We start from the raw sequence: 17,644 nt of genomic DNA on the forward strand, positions 1-17,644 counted from the left end.
GCGTAACCAGGTAACACTCCCTCGTAACCTTTGGCTTGGCACACTAATCACAGAGTGTATATCCTCTCCCAGAAATTCATTCAGCTAAGTCTTACTGTGTTTTGTTTTGTTTTGTTTTGTTTTCATTTGTATGTGCCATGCTTTCCAGCAGTCAAACAGACATTATATATGCATTTTCTTGAATAAAGAGTAATCTAAGACCCAGGAAGAGTTTCATTATGTTAATTCCAATTTTAGAACACAGCTAATTTCAGCAATTCTTCTAAATTAATAGTTGAAAGTTACACTTTTAAAAAATGAGCGCATGTATCTATGCCACTCTCATTATACCCATTGTATGATGAGAATGTAGGAAGCTCTTTGCTACTGAGAATAGCGAACTGGAGCTAGATGGTACTAATCAAAGGTCCTGCACCTAGTCAGGAGCTGCATCTGCTCTTGACCCGGCCCACAGCTGCATGTGTGACCTTGGGAAGCCTGTACCTCCGGACTCCTCTCATTTTCCTCATCTACAAAAGGGAAGGAAGGAACTCTCAAATGCTACAAAAATGAGACAAAAGTAAATTATATTTCAGCCAAGTATATAAAATGGGGTAAAATATTTCCAGCATTATTAAACATTATTTTTATAAATTATACATATTTTTATAAAGTAAAAAATATTTTTATAAAGTAAAACATAATGTATTTTACTTGAAATTAAAATTAACATTCAAGTGCTTGCCCTTTCTTATGTTGGAAAGTTTTAACATTTAATCCCTAAATATGGATAGTTTCTCTTTTAAGTACTTGAATTTTTTAAAGTAATATCACTGTTTTCTTGATGAGGGAAAACAGAAAAGCCAAAAGTAACAACTCCATGCTTGCCTCCAACTCCTCCCTTAACCCCTAAGTCTATATCAAGATTACTCACATATAAATATGTCTCTTAATTAGTGAAAACTCCATTACTTTCTATAGAGTTTCTTAAGCAAGGAAATCACAAGTAGCACAATCCTGTAACAACTCTTCCTTTTAACTGCTGTCCCACAGATTAAGTAGACAAAAACCACTTCAGTCAAATATGTGAAACTCTATATGCAATATAAAAATTAGCCTATGCCACCAAAATATGTCTTCCGGGAATATCGATTATTTTAAAAGTATTTTTTAAAATATGTTTTTATTGACTTGAGAGAGAGAGGAAGGGAGAGGGAGGGAGAGAGAGAGAAACATGGGTTGGCTACCTGGGGATGTACCCTGACTGGGAATCCAACTGGCGATCTTTCCATACATGGGGCAGCGCTCAATCAAACCACATTGGCCAGAGCGGGATATTGATTATTTTAAGTTGATTTTTTTAAGAAAGGAAACACTCAGGAAGAACCTTAGACCTTCTCCCTTCCTGCCTAAAGCAATCCAGGTAGAGGGCCTGTTCCAGAAAGGGCGCTGTCGCCATGGGTCACTCTAATACAATATGAACTAGGTGTGGTCGGGAGACTCAGCAGAGCCTCAAGATCAAAGTTCCTTCTGTTCCCTCTTGTCTCTGCATGGTCCAGCAAACATTTTTTAATTTGTTTACTGAACCTTTGCTTTTCCAACTCCATGTGAATTGCCTTCCTACCCTTTGCAGTCCTAGACTCCAACCCCTTCTCCTTAGAAAGGCACATAAGCCTCAATTGCCCAATTTGTCTCTGGGCCCCACATTCTTACAGAAACCCCTCCACCCTCTATGTACATAACTGAATTTGGTTATTTTCCCCTGTTAATCCAGCTCACATCAATTTAATTCTTATTCCAGCTAGAACTTAAAAGTGTAGAAGAAAATTTTGTCCTCCCCGACACTAACAAACATGGATTTATGATCAAATGAAAGTGAAAATGTATTAAATGCATTTGTCTAAATTCTGCACCATGTTATTTAGGTGTGATTTCCCCTAAAGTTTATTGGGTTTGTAATTTTATCTCAACATACTTCTAAGGAACAAATTGCCAATCTTGTATTTTTCTCTTAGAATAATGTATGATGTAGTTCATTGTGGCAAGCCAAATAATTAACTTGTAATTTGGGGACAGTTTATTTGTGCAACATTTTAATGATCATATATCTCTATCCCCCAAATTAATCTGTTACTGGGTTAAATAACTTCAAGTTCTTTCTTTCACAATCTGTCAGAGTAATTGCTGCTCCAGTTTTAATCACAGAGCAGTAAATCCAGATTCACTTTGAGGCAGCTGTTTTATAAGTCCCTGACTATGCATAATTTCATAGAGAAAGTGAAGTCATTCTGATATCAACAATAGTTTATCTATAACATTAACTTCAAGTACTTAAAAAGAATTCACATTGTATGTGTACCTTTTTCAAGTAGTTTGCCTCTGTAGACACAAAGGTTTTCTCCACCACAGTGCTGTTGATAAACTTGTATTTCATCCTGGAATTCTGGGTAATTATAACGTAAGTGCACAGTCTTCCCCAAATAGATCATTGTAATAACTGCATTACTATGCAGTGGTGTTTTATTAATCCTTCTTGAATCCTAGAATAAATTTAAAAAGGAGGGGCTTGTTAAGTACTTACCCTCTAACAGAGTGCAATGACATTGTAATATGAAGAATAGAAAAGTCTATTTTTAGGTACCTAGCAACAAAACCTTCATAAAACATCAATCTTCACAGAGCTCAAAAAGTGAAGCCCATTACAAAATATATCTTTCTAATAGTTATATACATTTTGGCTTTGTATTGTTAATTAAATGCTAAGACTTGTACAAAATTTGTACTTTTATTGTACGTGCATGTGTTTTACATACAACCATAATGTCAAGGATGCTAACGGGAAACTGCTCTTCACTCTTTGAGCTGGTTCTCAAAAAACAACAACAACAACAAATCAAATTAATTAAATTTTGGTGACATAATTTTGTTCTAATTTGAACTGACTTAACAATTGTGATTGTGATTTAATAATTGGTTTAGTAATTGAGCGCTTAACACTCCAGCAATGACACCTGAGTTTATTCTGAGTTTATTCACACATTTGAATCCTTCTGTGGTCACTCCGAGGATTAACGACAATGTATGTTATGTGCCTGTGATTATCCAGTTTCACAGGAGGCATTCAATTCAATGAAAATCAACATTATTAATATTATTTTAAGTATCACATATACCCAACAACAAAAGACCACCTCATTAAGCTCATATCGGATATTCTCTGTCATTGACCAATTTAAATCCTATCTAATACTAGACAAACATGGTAATTGACCATACCTCCACTACGCTTCCCATTGGCTAATCAGCAGGATATGCAAATTAACTGCCAACAAAGATGGCGGTCGGCAGCCACGCAGCTGAAGCGAACAGGAGGCTTGCTTGCTCCAGTGATGGAGGAAGCCAAGGTTCCCCGCCTGCCGCGGCCTAGCTCTGAGCTCCAGAAGCAACAATGTTTCAATTATAGAAGCTAAACAAACCCAGATACCTGCTTTCAGCCAGCAGCGGCCTCAGAGCTGGAGTGGGGCCTCAGAGCTGGAGCCAGGCCTCAGAGCTGGAGCTGGCTCTCAGCTCCAGTAACAGCTATAGAAGGTAAATAAATCCCAGAATAAAAAAAAAAGGAAAAAAAAGGAGAGGCTGGGAGCTTCAGTTGCCCGCCAGCCTGAAAACAGCCCTCAGCCCCTCACCCAGACTGGCCAGGCACCCCAGTGGGGACCCCCAACCTGAAGGGGGTGTGACCAGCTGCAAACAGCCATCAGCCCCTCACCAGGCTGGCCAGGCACCCCAGCGGGACCCCCATCCTGATCCGGGACACCCTTCAGGGCAAACCAGCCGGCCCTCACCCGTGCACCAGGCCTCTATCCTATATAGTAAAAAGATAATATGCAAACAGACCCTAACAGCAGAACGACTGGGAATGACTGGTCACTATGACACACACTGACCACCAGGGGGCAGATGCTCAATGCAGGAGCTGCCCTCTGGTGGTCAGTGCGGTCCCACAGGGGGGAGCTCTGCTCAGCCACAAGCCAGGCTGATGGCTGCCAGTACAGCAGTGGTGGTGGGAGCCTCTCCCACCTCCTCAGCAGTGCTAAGGATGTCTGACTGCAGCTTAGGTCTGCTCCCTGCTGGCAAGTGGACATCCCCCGAGGGCTGCCGGGCTGCCAGAGGGATGTCTGATTGCCATCTTAGGCCCAATCCCCTGGGGAACAGCCCTAAGCCAGCAAGTGGTCACCCTCGAGGGGTCCCAAACTGTGAGAGGGCACAGGCTGGGCTGAGGAACTCCCTCCACCTGAGTGCACAAATTTTTGTGCACTGGGCCTCTAGTAATTTATAAGATAAACAAATTTAAATGCCAGAGGTTAAAAGAAATGTCCTATTCTTTAACTTCTCTCTATATTCTAAAGTATTTGTCACAATAGTGAATGAGCATAGTGCTTGCCTAATCTGCAAGAGGAAGATGAAGAAAGACACTAGAAAAAGGAAGAGGAGGAGGCAGAGAAATCAGAATGGCTCACTGAAAGACTTTAAAAGGACCTAGTTACAGTGGTTCTCAACCTTATGGCCTTATAAATACAGTTCCTCATGTTGTGACTCAACCATAAAATTATTTTTGTTGCTACTTCATAACTGTAATGTTGCTACTGTTAGGAATAGTAATGTAAATATCTGATATGCAGGAATGGACTTAGGCGACCCCTGTGAAAGGGTCGTTTGACCGCCAAAGTGGTCGTGACCCACAGGTTGAGAACCGTCCTAGTAAGAATATTTTTGGCTTCTAGCATCACACCGAGGCCAAACATTACTTTTAACCTACTTCATTTTTCTAAAAATCAATTCTTAGCTTAATGAAAAATGTGAAGACACCAACTTTTAGTGAATCCAAGGCAATTATTTGAGTTTGATTTCATTGAATTACAGATGCCTTGGAGGCATGCATTTTTACAAAGAATAACAAAGTTGCAATAAAAATTTCTGAAGTAACTACTAAAATATTTCCATCTTCAAACCCATCCCCTTCTACCTCAGAGGACTTTTCTACTTCCATTCTATTTCTCTGAAGCAAAAACCAGAGGAAGTAAATCTGACAAATGAAATTCTATAAATAATAGTGTGAAAAGTATAGAGAGGGGCTGTGAGGTTTAAAATTTAAGCAACTGGTCTTGCCTGTGGACACACAGAACTCCCCAAAAGAAATATTTCAGGAACATCAAGAGCCATGAAGGTAAATCGAAACACCTCCCTGAGTCACAGTCAAAAGCAAAGGGATGATGGCAGGGCTGGCTCCTCGTTGCAAATGGATGCCACGTGTTCTCTTGCCTGGGTGTGTGGAGCTGTGACATGCATGTGTGCAGCCCAACGCAAAACCATCAGCCTAAGGCAAATCCAGCTCCAGGCTCCCACTGGAATATTTCATGATATGACAAATGAAATAAGAGCATCCCCCTTTTGTTAAGCAATACTTTCTAGAGCGACATGGATTCAAGGCTGCCCTGTGAGCCTCTGGTAGATGAGCACTGTATAAATACAAGGTAATAGTGGGAGTGGACTGAAGCAAAGCCTGCCTCCTGTATACGAAATGAGAACTAGAAGGAAGAACATTTAAAATAAAACAACATAGCCCTAACCTGTTTGGCTCAGTAGATAGAGCGTCGGCCTGCTGAATGAAGGGTCCCGGGTTCGATTCCGGTCAAGGGCATGTACCTTGGTTGCGGGTACATCCCCAGTAGGGGGTGTGCAGGAGGCAGCTGATCGATGTTTCTCTCTCATCGATGTTTCCAACTCTCTATCCCTCTCCCTTCCTCTCTGTAAAAAATCAATAAAATATATTTTAAAAAAATAAAACAACATAACAGCTCTTCACCCTTTTCATTTATTCTTATTCATATTCTTCCCTCTGCTAAAATGTATTCCTGATAGCAACATCTTCTTTTTCCCTGGGTCTAGTTGCTTGATTCCTTTAAAAAATATTCCCCAATTATTGTCACCAAATAACCTTTCTGGGTTCTAATGAGAGGCCAAATGACAGCTCATGATTAAGTACGTGTACTAGGAAACAATTGTTTCTTCCAGTTGACTAAGTTGCCTCTATACTTACTGTCTTCCAAGGTTAGAATGACTGCAAACTGATGAAATTTTGACAAGCTTTCATGGCCCTCTCTGCTATCCTCAAGCAGGAGTCAAAACCCTCCATCCCTGGCTAATTTTTCTCAGTGGTTAGAGCATTGGCCTTTGGACTGAAGGGTAGCAGATTTGATTTCGGTCAAGGGCACATACCTCAGTTGCAGGCTCAATCCCCAGCCCTAGTCAGGGCTCATTGAGAGGCAACCAATCCATATGTCTCTTTCACATTGGCGTTTTTCTCTGTATTTCTCTCCCCTTCCCTTCCACTCTCTTTAAAAATCCATTGGGAAAAAAAATATATCATCGGTGAGTATTAATAACAACAAAAAATATCCATAAAATTTCAGCTCCACGTTAAGAAGAGCAGCAAGGCCTCATGGCCCTGAACAACTAAGGGTTATCTTTCTGACTTCTTCTTCAGTTGCTTATGACTTTCCTTCTCATTTCTTTTCTGATATCTCCGGCAATAACAATCTGTGCTGACCAACAGCAAGACCCTTGAATGGTTAAGGAGTTAGCCGTTACGTATATGTAATATTTAGCATTCAATTGATAAAACAAATCCCCACTGGGGTGTCCTGTATCTCTGCCCAGGCCTGTCTGTGCTGGATATAAGAGATTTCTAATGTCCAAGAGCCTGTACTTGTTGATAGTGTTGGGCAGCAATTCCTTTCCAGCCACTTAGCCACGCCCTGATGAACTCTGGACATCCTAAAATCTTACCTGGACCACTGCAATAAACTTCTAGTTAGTAGGGTGACCATAGAATGTATTTATTTATTATTTAAATATATTTTTATCAATTTTATTTTATTTTTTAATCCTCACCCAAGGATATTTTTCCATTGGTTTTTAGAGAGAGTGGAAGAGAGAAGGAAAGACAGAGAGAAATATTGATGTGAGAGAAACACATCGATTGGTTGCTTCCTGCACGCACCCTAAACAGGGCTCAAGTAGGGGAGGAACCCTTGACTAGAATCGAACCTGGGACCCTTCAGTCCACAGGCCGATGTTCTATCCACTGAGCCAAATCGGCTAGGGCACCATAGAATTTATAATCCAAACTAGGACACGTGCTAGAAAAAATGAGCATTAATTTGAATTGTTCCAGGAAAACTACTATCTGGCTCTTGAACTCCAGACCAATGTTCCCAAATCCTAATCACCCTGGGATCAGGTACCAGACAACTCAGGACAGCCCTTAGACCCTGGAAACTGCCAAAATTATGCATACTACCCAACCCTAAGCCTGCTTACCCTGCCATATTATTCCATTTCTCAGAAACACAACAAAGGCTCTTGCCTATATATTCTTCACACTCCTACAGCCTCCCAACTGTCCCTGGTGCTGTCCTCTGTTGCCCTGTGTGACATGGTGTGATGGTTACCTTTGTCTGTCACCTTAGTTGGGCCACGATGCCCAGAGATGTGGTCAAACATTCTTCTGGACAGAACCCTAACTAATCCATGGCATGTCCCCGCCTCTTGGGAACTCAAGGGACAACCCGTCTCTTCAAAGGCAATCATCATCTATGGATCTCAATATACCAGAATCACAATAAAACCTACATTTTCAAACAGCAAAGCAAAAAATATACCTGCTCTCATTTGGGAAGAGGACTAATAAGAGGTTTAAGCAGGAAAGAAGCATGCTGAAAGGCACTTCACAGAGTTGATGTTAACATCATTACGTAGAATCTGCTAACACTGAGATGGACGTCCCTTACTCTTTTTTCCCCTTCCTGCTTTTTTACACGCTGCTCCCTGGTTCTATATGCTAGCTTCCTACTCATCTTTCAAAGCCCATTCCAAACGCCACCTTCTTTCTGAAGCACTCTCCAATCTCCTCATTCAGAATGTCTATTTCCTCCCTCTATGTTCCCATTGTGCTTTATTTATACTTCTATGCTTGTTCTCATCACAATGCATCATGGTTAATTGCACATGTTTCTGTCTCTCTTGCTAAACTGCAATCTTTCCGAGAACAAGGATTTGGTCTTATTTATGTTGGTAGCCTCGGCACCTAGCATAGTGCTTGTCATTATCAATAAAAGCTAAATTGAGCTATTTGTTGATTTAGAGCCAGGATATAAGTATGTTGATGATTGCAATAGCCTGGTTAAGAGTTAGGTAGCAAGCGTCTGAACTGAAGACGTAGCAGTGAGGATGAAAAAGGAGTACCAGATACCTGAGCCATTGTTAAGGTGTAGAGCTGTGCTGTCTGAGATGCAGCCACTTGCCATATTTGGCTGCTGGGCTCTTGAAAGGTGGCTCATTCAAATGAGAAGTGCTGTACGTATAAAATACTTATTGAATTTAAAAACATGGTATTTAAAAAATGTACAGATCAGTTCTTGCCAGGGGAAGCTCTTTGCCCTCTCACAAATCATATAAAATTTTAAAAGACTTTTTTTAATTGATAAAGATGATGATTAAATAGGTTCTTATCTGAAAGCCTGTATTTTCACATTTATAAACACTATTGATGGGACCATCCACCTCTTCAGTAATCTGCTGTGTAGTGTAGGTGAACCAGCAATCCTGAGTGGGAACACAAGAATCTTCAGATGGGTGAGAGAAGCCTCCAAGGAAATTCTAACTAGTCTCATAGATTCTGTAAAAGCAAGTCCTAGAACAAAGCAAGAGGACACAGAAGCAATGTGCTGTGCTGTGTGATCTACCACATCTCATCATTTGGCTCCATGCATCATCCTCTAGGGACACAGATCACAGAATCCAGGGACCATGCTCTACACATTCATAGAGGAACAAATGATGGGCCACCAGCAAGCCAAGTTTCTTTGCCTTCTACCCCTTTCTTTCCTTTTAAGAGCATTTAAAGGATGCTTTGGTCTCAGCCAGCGTGGTTCAGTGGTTGAATGTTGACCTAAGAATCAGGAGGTCATAGTTTGATTCCTGGTCAGGGCACATGCCCAGGTTGTGGGCTTGATCCCCACTGTAGGGCATGGAAGAGGCAGCCAATCAATGACCCTTTCTGATCATTGATGTTTCTATCTCTGTCTCCCTTTTCCTTCTTCTCTGAAATCAATGCAAATATATTTTTAAAAAATAAAGGATGCTCTGGGGTGGTACTCAAAAAATAAAAGAGTGAATTTAATGTGTAAATTAGTCATGAGAGTGAGTCACCTCCCCTTTAAAAATCAGTTCTAAATAAAAATAAAATAAATCCAAGTACTAAAAGTACATGAGTCACCCCATTATGCCAATTTTATTCTATACCCCAGGACCCAGGAGCTGATAAAAAAATCCAAGAGATACCTAGAATGCTATCAAAGCCATGTGGGAAGAGGAGTACATATTTAATAACAATAAAAAAGTGTCAAGATCTAAGCCATGTTGATGGCTAGATTAAGAGGTGAAGAAGAAGAAGAGACACAAAGGAGGAAGACAAGAGATACAAGCAGATGGCAAAGCAGCATTAAAATAGAATGCCATGGAAGGCAAGAGAGGGAAGTTTCAAGGAAGAATCAATAAAAGCATATAATACTATCTAAAAAAAATATGGTAAGTAGAAAATAAAAACTAGGATGATAAAAGTAAGTCTAAATACATTACCATATAAAATAAATGTAATTGGACTAAACTCACTTATTAAGGGAACAGAGATTCTTAGCTTGAGATAAACACAGAGCACCCATATGTTGCAAAAATACATGTAAAGCCTAAAGTTTAAATGTACAGAAAGTAAAAGAAATGTACTACCTTAAATACTAATCTAAAGAAAATAAGGAAAAGAACTATTAGCAAAATAGGTTTTAAGGCCAAAAGTAGTAAGTAATAAAGAAAATCTTTTTTAATGACAAAAAAAATCACATCACCAGCAAAATAGAGTAATCCCAATTCTGAGAGCACATAACAAGATGTTTGAACATTTACAAAACAGAACTTGACATTTACAAAACAAAACGAGGAGAAAGTGACAATCTAAATTATAGAGACTGATCATTAGAATTCAGAAACCGTGAGACCACACAGATTTTTTTAAAAGCTAAAAATATAAAAAATATGGATGACAATTTACATTTCTTATTTATTGGGCATTTATAGAATGCTGATCCCAACATTTAGAGAAGCACGTTCTTTACAAAAACTGAACATATATTAGCCTACAAAGCAAGTCTCCACAAATAGCAAAGAATCAAAATCATACAGAACAATAATAAGAAGCTTTTTAAAAGTAACATTCAGTGAACACAAAAGGAGTACTTAGAATTAAAATAAGGCAGTGGAAGAAAAAACTCAGCAGTATGTGCGGAAGATTAAATTGAAGAAATCTCCCAGCAAGTAGAACAAAAAGACAAAGACATAGAAAATGAGACAGAAAAGCTAAGAATATTAGAGCATCAGTTTAGTAGTTCCGACATTCCTAAAACAGGGATTTTGAAAAGAGAGGACAGAAAGTGTTGTTGGGTTTTTTTTAAGTTTTCTTATTTGTTTGTTTTTTTGTTTTTATTTTTTAAGACCAGGGCAAACTGAAGCCCTGTGATTCAAGAGAAAGACATGCTAAGGTCCGTCAAAGCGAGGATGCCTGTGGACACCATACTGCTGCATTTCCAACCTCAGGGCAGAATGCCCAAGGGAAGCTGCCCCAGTTGCCACTCTCGCCTCTGTGCCTGTTTACAGAAGCTCATTCACCTGACCACATTCCTGTTGATGTCCACTGGCTGGCTCACAGGAGGACCTCTTTAGATGCCCGGTCTCTGGTGAGCCCCATTTTCTTAGGACACACTCATGACCTGGCTTCTCTGACTTTTCCAGAAGAAGCTCTTAAAACTATTTTAAAAATTTACCCCAATCCCAGACTGTGACTCAAAAACTCTATTCAGCCTGTTTTCTCCAGGAAATATCATTTCGTTACAATGCTAGGTTTGAACTTATTTCTGAAGGTTACTGAATGTAAGTGATAGAACTCCAAAGAAAAGCAGGGACTCAGTTAACACAGATGTCAGTATGGGAGTTCCTCTGGGAAGCAATAGGGGATGTGACAGCTCAGAGGTTCAGAATATGACAGTAACATTCCACTTTGTTAAGAAGTCGTGGTGTGAACATGAGTGTTTGTTTGATTATTGTTGTTTAACTTGTACATATAAATTTTATATATTCTTATGGTTTGTGAGACATTTAAACTTTTTTAAAGGATGAACAGGTAGAGTTTATCTCAGTAATACCTTTTAATATCAAAAAATCAAATGCTGCCACCAAGTGAGGATGATAAGGAAGCCACTATATTTGCTAAGTGGGAGCCACATCCTTAAAGACAGTTTGTTGGCCTGGGGGACCAGCAGGCAATGGGTTCAAAATAAGTTAGTAGATGTGGTAAATTCTATTATTGCTCCGATATCTACCCCCAATCTATGTGAGAGGATGATACTTCCCACTCTATTAATGTCAAGTTTGGTACTACAGCACAAGTGCAAGTGACATGTGTCAGTTCTGAGTGGAATCTTCAAAGAATTCCATGGTTCTGCTGTCCATGAGGCCAACATACCCCAGACAGGGACAACTCCTCGAGTCTAGGTCCCAGAATGACAGGTGACCAACAACAGATAATAATGAGAATAAGAAATAAACCTTTGTTGTTAGAAGCTGAGTTGCCTGGGGTTGTTTGTTAGACTCAGCTATACTACTCTTCAGAAAACTTTCAGTAGGAAAGGAGAAAACAGAAGATTTGGTTACTTTATATAAGGCCTAGGGATGTTGAGTGACAGAGATGAATATTAAAGAGAGAACAAAAAATACAAATTAGGAAGGAGAATGACAGACATGTTAGGTGCCAAGGGCAATGGAAAAGGACACACCGTTTAAGGAGACAGGGTAGAGCCTGAGCCTCAGCGATGAGGTTACAATGCCATGTCAGAGACTGGACCAAAGGAAGAGAATTGGTGGGAAATAGAAGTGAAAGGAGGAAATCTGAGCAAGCATGAGAAACATAGTCCCAAAGTTTTGGAGAAAGATATTGGTGAGTATAGGTGCTAAGAGTAAGATGTAGACAAAGAATAAATAAAGCTCTTAAGAATGAGGTTAGTTATAGTAGCATTTTTCACAGAACTAAAAAAAATACTTTTAAAATTTGTGTGGAAATACAAAAGATCCAAAACAAAAAAAGCAATTTTGAGAAAGAACAAAGCTGGAGGTATCATGATTCCTGGCTTCAAACTATACTACAAAACTATAGTAATCAACACAGTATGGTATTAACATAAAAACAGAAATACAGATCAATGGAACAGAATAGAGAGCCCAGAAACAAATCTGCATGAATATAAAGAATTAATTTATAACAAATGAGCTAAGAATATATAATGGGCAAAGGACAATCTCTTCAGTAAATGGTGCTGGGAAAACTGGATGGCCACATGCAAAAGATACTAGACTACTGTCTCACATCATATACAAAATTAATTTAAGATGGATTAAGGACTTAATGTAAGACCTGAAATCACAAAATTCCTAGGAAAAAACACATAGGTGGTAAGGTCCGTGATAAGTTCCTTGTCTTAATAACTTTTTTAGATATGACTCCAAAGGCAAGAGAAGCAAAAGCAAAAATAAACAAATTGGGTTATATCAAACTAAAAAGCTTTTGTACAGCAAGGGAAACCATCAACAAAACTAAAGGGAACCTATTGAATGGGAGAAGATATTTGCAAATCATTTATCTGATAAAAGCTTAATATCTGAAATATATAGTTCACACAACCCACCAACATAAAAACAAATGACCCAATTATAAAATGGGCAGAGTATTTAAACAGACATTTTCCCAAGAAGACTATAAACAGCCAAGAAGACTATAATAGGCACAAGAGAAGATGTTCAACATCACTAATTATCAGGGAAATACAAATCAAAACCACATTGAAACATCAACTCACATCTGTTAAACATCACATAACAAGTGTTGGAAACAACGTGAAAAGAAGAAAATCCTCATACACTCTTGGTGAGAATGTAAACTGTTGTGGCCACTATAAAAAACTGTATGGAGATTCCTCAAAAAGTTAAGATTAGAACTATCATATGACCCAGCTAATCAACTTCTGGATATTTATCTGAAGAATAGAAAAACACTAGTTCAAAAGGAGATATGCACCTCTAAGTTCATTGCAGCATGATTTATAATAGTTAAGACAACCATCTAAGTGCCCACCAATGGATGAATGATTAAAGAAGATTTGATACACACACACACACACACACACACACACACACACACACACACACACACTGGAATAGTACTCAGCCATAAAAAAGAAGGAAAATTGCCATTTGCAACAACATGGATAGACCTTGAAAAAAGTTAGACAGAGAAAGATAAATATAGTATTATTCATTTATATGTGGACTCTAAAAAGAACTGAATAAATAAAACAAAAACAAATTTATAGATACAGAAAACAGATTGGTGGTTACTAAAAGGGATGAATCTTGGGGAGAAGGTGAAATGGTTGAAGGGAATCAATTGTATGGTGATGGATGATAACTAAACTTATAGTAGTGAACACTATGCAATGTATACAAATATCAAATTATAATGTACTCCTGAAATATAATATATATGATGTTGTATACCAATTTTACCACCATAATAATTTAAAAAACAAGAGTGAGGTTGGTTTTTAAGAGACAGCATGTAGTCTATGTGCATGTTGGTACTATATTCCCTGATTCTCATTCAGTGAAATGTTGACCTAGCTACCTGCAAATCACAAAAGTTACATATAATTACAATTAGTTGTATATCTACACAATAAAAATTAAGAGATATTTTGCCTTCATACTAGCCTGTACATATATAAAGTCTAACTGGTCTTAAGACTATTCATCAGTATTTTGAGGAAATGAGTACAAAAAAGTACAATATTTTTTAAGAACATTGAAATAAATTCTTTTCTAAATGTTATAAAATAATTTGCCAACAATCACTAAAAGTGATTACTAAAAGCTTACTAAAAGTTACTTTATATAGTATATTGTTTTTTAAGTTTAAATTTCAGAATTTTTGCAAATTAAATGTTAAGATATTTCTGATGTGTGATTGAATGAGCAAATTAAAAGAAATAAATAAGTAATAAATTAAATATCCAAAATAATAAATAATATGGAAATGGGTATAGTACAAACTAAATTTGATCTCAAGATTCACTGGATTTTTTTTATCAATTGTGCAATTAGTTTCTGAACTGCACTTCTCAAATATTTGATTGCAGATTCATTCAAGCTTACAATCTACACTAATAGAAGACAAACATGCAAATTGACCATACCTTCACTACATCTTAAGCCACACCCACCAGCCAATCAGAGCGACTATATGCAAATTAACCCAACCAAGATGGCGGCCGGCAGCCATGGAGCTGGAGCAAGCAGGAGGCTTGGTTGCCCCAATGATGGAGGAAGTCAAGCTTCCCGCTTGCCGCGGCAGGCTCTGAGCTCCACTCAAAGCAATAAATTTTCAATTATAGAAGGTAAATAAACCCCAGATACCTGCTTTCAGCAAGCGTGGCCAAGGAGCTGGAGCAAGCAGGAGGCTTCCCTCCTGCATGCCCTGGCCAGCTCTGAGCTCCTCTCAAGGCTACAAAGTTTCAATTATAGAAGGTAAATAAATCCCAGAATAAAAAAAGAAAAAGAAAAAAAGAAGAGGCTGGGAGCTTCCGTCACTGGGGGGCTAGGCAAGCCTGAAAACGGCCCTCAGCCCCTCACCCAGGCTGGCCAGGCACCCCAGTGGGGACCCCCACCCTGAAGGGGGTGTGACCAGCCTGCAAACAGCCATCAGCTCCTCACCCAGGCTAGCCAGGCACCCAAGCGGGACCCCCACCCTTGTCCAGGACACCTTCAGGGCAAACCAGCCAGACCCCACCCATGCACCAGGCCTCTATCCTATATAATAAAAGGGTAATATGCAAACTGACCCTAAAAGCAGAACGACTGGGAATGACTGGTTACTGTGATACACACTGACCACCAGGGGGCAGACACTCAATGCAGGAGCTGCCCCCTGGTGGTCAGTGCTCTCCCACAGGGGGAGCTCTGCTCAGCCACAAGCCAGACTGACGGCTGCCAGTACAGCGGTGGTGGTGGGAGTCTCTCTTGCCTCCTCAGCAGCGCTAAGGATGTCCGACTGCAGCTAGGTCTGCTCCCCGCTGGCAAGTGGACATCCCCCGAGGGCTGCCAGGCTGCCAGAGGGATGTCTGACTGCCAGCTTGGGCCCAATCCCCCAGGGAGTGGGCCTAAGCCAGCAGGTGGACATCCTCTGAGGGGTCCCAGACTGCAAGAGGGCATAGGCCGGGCTGAGGGACCCCCCAAGTAAACAAATTTTTGTGCACCGGGCCTCTAGTTACATTAATAAAAGTATTATATTTCTTTATTCAAGGCATTTAGCCTTTGATTTTCTTAAATTCTTTTACTGCAAATCTAGAAATTTAACAATGCAATGTACTCTCTGCTAAATTAATAAACAAAAACTTGATTCCATAATCACCCTGGTAAAGATTGGTTCTAAGCCATTTGGAGCAGTGCTTGACCGAAATCTTCTCCTTCTCCATGTTTCAGATCTACTTTCCCTTGTGATTTTTCCATTCGGGGAAGGAGGTGGAGGAGGAACAGGCATCATGTAACTGTTAATGTTCAGAGGTTGACACTGTTTCATTCCCTGTGAATTGTCCATGGAGTTCCTGAGCTTCATCATTGCCTTCTTGCCCTGTAATCACATTCCATGACATAAGAACCAGTGAAAGAGAATTAAGTGGTGATTCAGTATCACCCAGAATTAGAGACAAGACTGTATGATTGACATTGCAATGCAACACAACTGATATAAATAGGCAAACTCAAAACAATCCATTCTGTTTGAAGCATCCATAGCAAATTAAATTTTTATGAATTTCTAACATTATTTAAGTGTATTTTTAAATCAAATATACAATGACGGCATCTTTAGAGTACTTTGTGGATTTTTCCTCAACAATCCATTAAATCTAAGTATAATTAAACAATTTGGAATCAAGAAGTTTAAAGTGTTTACTTTGAAGCATGGTTGAAGAGTCTACTTAACAATGGGGTCTTAGCACTTTCTTCATATTCATTTCACCCATTCAGGTGTTATAGTAGTCCTTGACAATACAATTTCAAGGTACCAAGTACAGAGGCTAACCCAAAGGCTCTATTCAGCTTATTTTCCCCTAGAAACTCAACTCGTAAGAATAAATGCTACCGAAGACAACTACACAAGTACACTGGTGGAAATGTAAGGATACATACACACATACAAGTACACATTATGTATAACAAACTTAGTTGAACATCAAGTCCATCAATAGGAGAATGTTCAACTAAATTTTTCTTTGTTCTTAGAGTCGCAGCAGGCTTCAAAAAGAAGTGTGTGAATCTATTCATGAAAAGATCTATGTGGTATAATCATACATTTCTTTTAAATAATTTATATATAGATTTTGATAAAATTAGGGATATCTAGAAGAATTGAACATAAGGTTTTCATGGAGATTGGGATATTTGGGGAGGATATTATTTTTTATTTTATATATGTATCTTTATATTATTTGAAAGTTTGATCAACATGTATTACCTCAACAATTATAAAGCACCAAAGTTATTATCAATAATTATGTCACTTTGTTCAGGTATATTTGAGTCTTTAGATTTTCAAAAATTGATTATTTTTGTGTCTATGAAGTAGTTTTTCAAACTTTCAGTCACCTTTAATCATTTTTATCTACTCTATACTAATTTATTTGGTATGGTTTTAAAATCATTTTCAGTCAATTTATTCTTAATTTTGAGATGCTTAAATAGTGAAAAGTTATTTTTAAGAAAGGAAAATCATTCTCCAAACATTTCTCATTACAAATTAATAAAATCAGGTCAAATAAAGATGTATGCCATACATATTTTGATTGAAGACAACATTTATGTGAACAGAGAGGGATTTAAATAGAATTAACCAAGAAGTTTAGAATTGTTAGAATGGTTCATACTGCAGGTTGTATATTCTCATTTTACTTTTCCTACATTTTTCCTTTTTCTGTGATGGTGTGCATAGATATTGTAATAACAGTTATAAATGAAATAAGTGAAAATAATAACAATAAAATGTATGAATAGAAAACTCTCAGAGGTTGAGGAATTTTTAATTTCTAAGTCAACTACATGTCTTATTTGGAAATGGTCTGATAATTTTTAAAAAATTATCATGCTGTTTCTTACCTCACATATTTAGCCCAAAACATCTTGAACATCTTTTCATGACAGTACAAAAATTCTACCTTTTTATTTTAAACATACTTTAATATGTTATAACATTTTAAAACAATACCCTATTATATTTGTAGATATTTGATAATTGTTCACTATTATATTACTAAATATTCTTGAATTTATTCCTTTTCACATATGTGTTTATTCCTGGGGAAAATGCCTATATGTTAAAATGCTTGAGTATGTTCATTTAAAATGCTGACAGATATTTCCATATTGCTTTCACAAGAGTTGTACCAATTTCTATTTC

General features: G+C 38.3%; 1 protein-coding gene across 1 annotated transcript in view; it reads right to left on the bottom strand.

Moving 5' to 3' along the window:
• The window catches only part of ERICH3 (glutamate rich 3), a 75,895-nt gene that overhangs the window by 40,917 nt on the left and 17,334 nt on the right, over positions 1–17,644 (bottom strand). The window contains exons 7-8 of the mRNA XM_023751808.1: positions 15,602–15,820; positions 2,339–2,519 (exon numbers count right to left, since the gene is read on the bottom strand). Coding sequence (XP_023607576.1) covers positions 2,339–2,519; positions 15,602–15,820 — 400 coding nt within the window. The remainder of the gene's footprint in view (positions 1–2,338; positions 2,520–15,601; positions 15,821–17,644) is intronic.

The sequence above is a fragment of the Myotis lucifugus genome, unplaced genomic scaffold, assembly GCF_000147115.1.
Source record: "Myotis lucifugus unplaced genomic scaffold, Myoluc2.0 scaffold_25, whole genome shotgun sequence".
Taxonomy (NCBI): domain Eukaryota; kingdom Metazoa; phylum Chordata; class Mammalia; order Chiroptera; family Vespertilionidae; genus Myotis; species Myotis lucifugus.